Source organism: Morone saxatilis, unplaced genomic scaffold (genome assembly GCF_004916995.1).
Source record: "Morone saxatilis isolate NCDOM2014 unplaced genomic scaffold, NCSU_SB_2.0 Contig0, whole genome shotgun sequence".
NCBI lineage: Eukaryota > Metazoa > Chordata > Actinopteri > Moronidae > Morone > Morone saxatilis.
Window position 1 is genome coordinate 11,445,004 of NW_023339650.1, and position 4,376 is coordinate 11,449,379.

Here is a 4,376-nt window from a genome sequence, read left to right on the forward strand (position 1 = left end):
AGTTGATGTAATCATTTGGTCATGTAGCTGGCTAATATGCCTTGTCTGTTTCCCCAGTTCTGCAACATATCAGGGGCGGAGCATCTGAATCTGGATAACCCCGCCCTCACCTCAACTCCTGTGTGTGGCCAAAGGTGTCTCCTTAACACACCACTCCAAAAAGAAACCACACCTAAGCACCAGAAAGAGAATGATGGGTAAATTCATATATAAAAGCAGTATACGTTCCACACAAGCTGGCATGAAAGCCACAAGCTTGCTATGCTTTGAATTTTCCACAAGGATCAGGATTTAACCTGAATTTAATCAGATTGTTAGGAGGATAGTACTAATATTCTCTATCAACTTTCTAGTTCACGGACCCCCAAATTCCGTAAAACTGTCATGATTCCAACGCCGAGGACACCGACCCCCTTCAAAAATGCCTTGGCTGCCCAGGAGAAAATGCATGGGCCACTGAAGATGGAGGTAAGAGGTCAAATGTGGCTGTGTGCATTTGACACTTTTAATGACCTATATTTATGATACACCTTTATTACTTTGTGTAGTATATGGCTGTTGTAGTTATACTTATGTGTTTGTTCGTGTTTTTCAGCCCCAGCCATTGGCGTTTCTAGAAGAAGACATTCGAGAAGTTCTGAAGCAGGAGACTGGAGCGGACATCTTTAACAGAGCAGACTTCCAGCAAGACTACAGAGCATGGAAACATAATGTATGTGTAGCATGCACACTTTCTTCTATTACTTAAATATACCACTGAGCTCAGTGGTAGCACACATTTGTATAGCTCTACCCTAGATGGAAGTATTTAGAGTTATTTGTATCTTGGTCCTTTTGATTTCAGATTGATGGCCCAGCTAGAAAGGTGCGTAAATCTCTTGTGCTGGACCCCTGGGGGAAAGACTGCCTAAATGTCCAACTCTTCCAAGAGCAGCTCAACAACGCACAAGTGAGTCACTTTAAAATGCTGCTTTATATGAATTAAGTTCAGCATCATCCTGTATTATATTTTTAATTTATTGAACCTCCTATCACAGGTGCAGGATGAAAGTCTACTGACAAACTCCTCACTGATCACCCCGATCTCCGAGCAGGAGTGTATCCGTTCTTTGACTTCTGGCCAAGAGGAGCCCTCATTAGTCCCAGTACATCCTCATCGCTTCACCAGCCCCCGGATGAAGAAGCTTCTCGCCTCCCACAAAGCACCAAGACATGCCAATGTACAGGTACGTAAAGTCTCTAAAGCATTTGTTCCTCATAAAACATTTGAAAAGCCGAAAGTATGCATTGTTTACATCTATGTTTACTTGCTTTAAGTGTTGCATTGCGGTCCTTATTTGCGTGTTACAGCCACCTGTAGACCAGTGAAGTGCTCCATAGCATTACTAGAGATTAAAAACGCCACAGGGAACCGTTAAATATTAAGATATACGTAATTGTATTGTATGTATAATGTTTCCTGATGCTGTTTTGCATAATGAAGGGTAAGCTACCTTGGCAAACATTGGTAATCGTTGGTTGCCTTCTCTGCAGGTGAGTGAGTGGGAAGCAGTGGTTTATGGGAAGACAGAGGACCAGCTGATCATGACGGAACAGGCTCGTCAGTACCTGAACCCTTACCCGTCTTCTGGCTCTACCTCAAGGGCCCTTGTGCTTTAAAGCCGTCCCCTCACTGCGCAGGCAACACTACTACACCCCGTCCAACAACTGAAAGCTCCACTGAATCCTGTAAGAGACAATCCGGTGAAGACAAATGATTTTATTTTTTGTTTTGAAGCAGAAATGCACTGCCAAGGACGTCCACAAAAAGGCACGGCTGCTGGTATTGTTTTCAACACGTTTCTAGGTCACTGCCCAAGTAGTTTCTCGTTCATAGGTTTGGCTGTATTTTCGTTGAAATACACACAACCTAAACAGTTTTGTACAGATATGAAAAGTCTAGATTTTTTTCTGCACTAGTCAGTAATGTTGAAACAACCTGCACATACAGTAGGCTTTAGAAATAGTGTTTATTACTAGCAGTGGCTGCTTCTGAGTTTTATATTGTTAATATATTGTTCAAATGACAAGAAAGACATTTTATAATGTAACGCTACTCATTGTTTATTTCCTCCAGCTTATTTCGCTAAACTGCCCCGTTGCTGTTATCAGATAAAAACCACGTACATGCAAAATATGTAATTTTTTTATTGGCACCCATGTATTTCTAAAACCACACACCATGGGTTTTTAACAAGACACACAGAGTACAGAATGTAATGTTAACAACTGCTTTTGAAAATTAGAGTAACACAAACGCAGTTACGTGGTTTTTTGTGACAGCAGTGTTACGATGCTGAATGCCTATCCACGGTGATGTGAAGTTTTTGAGGATGGAAATAAGAAGCTGTCAGTATTGCACTACTGAGTTGATTTTGCTGCTGAGAAAGGAGCAGTGTTTTTAAGGGCAAACTGGATAGCACTTGTGATGGTATATTTTTATGAACAACAGCATTTCCTTTCCAAGGCCGTAGTGTCTGTCGAGACATCGGTTGAATGTATTTCATTGCAATGTACATGTGTAAGAACCTCAAAAATGGAAGGGTACCTTTAATGTTTATTTTCTGTTTGTTTTATTTATTATCTGACAGCTCTAAAGCTTAGATATTAATATAAATCGGACACCATGAGTTCTTAAGAAGTTTAACTTTGCTGACAAAACAGCCTAAAAACCCTCACTTGCTCTACAGCAGTTCTCTCTGTAATAGAGAGTGAATGGTCACCATTGCTTCGGTCAGTCAGTTTCCGTGTGTCACGATTGACCAGTTTTCATATCATCAGTGTTCTACAACAAGCATTTGGTCGAGAAGGATTTACTTTTTATGTGAAGGCTGTAGGTTTTATTTATTTAATGTCTACTAATTTATTTATTTTCTAAAAAAAAAAAAACATTTAAGAGAAATTATTGAAGAATTTTATTGTCTTTTCTCTTTCAAAATCAGGATAGGGCTACCATTCAGTTTCATTACTCCAAGTTAGAAGAACACGCACTGCCACTAATTTAATATTTTAATTTCTCTTTTCCCGATCAGGCAAGATCTAGCAAATAATCATTGTGTAGTTGTATCTGTGATCTTGTAACATATAGATAGGACTTTTTTTTTTCTCCATTGATTCAAATGCGTTCTTCGCTATTAGGTAGCAGGACTCCATCTACGACCTCTAATCATAAACAAATTGCACTTTTTACTCATTTAATTTTAAATGTTTGTTCATTCTGATGATGTAGCTCTTGTCCTTAATTTTATTTTTGTTTCTTTGTGTGTGTTTGTGTGCGTGCGTGCGTGTGTGTGTGTGTTAGACGGTTGTCTCCCCGTTTGTAATGAATGCTGACATTAAGATCTTGCTGCTTGATTTCAACATTTTTCTCCTGTTCTGCTGCAGAAGTGTGTGTTTAAATACACAATAATAACTACATTAAAGCCTTACATTCAACTTTTTTTATGCAGATGTCTCTGGGCAAAAACAGACCGTCATTATTATTTTTATTATTATTATAACAAGATCCAAATTTGATCCCTGCAGCAGCCAGCGTCTCAATAACCTTGTATCCTGCTGAACCTCTACCCGCTCACTCGTGATTTGACACTGCATAACAACAAAATGCTTAAAATGTAATGTAAATATGCACAAATTTAGCTGTGATATTTTTGAAGAAATGTACTACACTGTGCTTCCATATTTAACTGGCGGTTTCATGTCATTTTTAACCATCCTGGGACATAAATTACTATAATCTGGTGAGGTAACACTACAGCTATAAATGGTGTTTTTTGTATTATCGGCATTAGTGGATCCAGTATTAGTTATAATCTGGATTATCCTGCATTAAGCATTTGAGTGAAAATAAGAAGGGAATCTTGTCAGGGAGATCAAGTGGAAAGATCAGGAGTATACAGTACACAACTTTAAAACAGAAAGTAGACTAACATCCATATACGACCTTTGTATTTGAATCTGGTGGCTGAGATGTGTCTAATCTGTATATAATTGTGATATATGTTCTGTTTGTTGGTTTGACTTGTGTTTGTACATTCCATTTGTCAAGTCCAAGTTAATATGTTTGTACGTTAACATTTGGCTATGTAACATCATAGGTTTTGAGGGAATTAAGTACATATACAGGATAGTAGCAGCTCTTATATACTACTGTAGTTATGCATGAGCAATACACAAGATGCTGGACTTTGCTTTAACCGACGAGGTGAATCACAGATGTAACACTCACTCTATATTTTGTAGCATTTTCAGTTGAAATCATAACCGAGGTACCATAGAAATCCTGCCAACTGTCTTTGTAACCGTGTACTTAATTTGGAAAAAATAAATGCATATGT

General features: G+C 38.5%; 1 protein-coding gene across 2 annotated transcripts in view; it reads left to right on the forward strand.

The window, feature by feature from the left end:
- The window catches only part of mybl1 (v-myb avian myeloblastosis viral oncogene homolog-like 1), an 11,862-nt gene extending 7,486 nt beyond the window's left edge, over positions 1-4,376 (forward strand). For both annotated transcript variants that reach the window (XM_035657740.1, XM_035657747.1), the window contains exons 10-15: positions 58-197; positions 354-468; positions 596-712; positions 845-949; positions 1,038-1,226; positions 1,534-4,376. In XM_035657740.1, the coding sequence (XP_035513633.1) occupies positions 58-197; positions 354-468; positions 596-712; positions 845-949; positions 1,038-1,226; positions 1,534-1,659 (792 nt within the window). In that variant the 3' untranslated portion in view covers positions 1,660-4,376. The remainder of the gene's footprint in view (positions 1-57; positions 198-353; positions 469-595; positions 713-844; positions 950-1,037; positions 1,227-1,533) is intronic.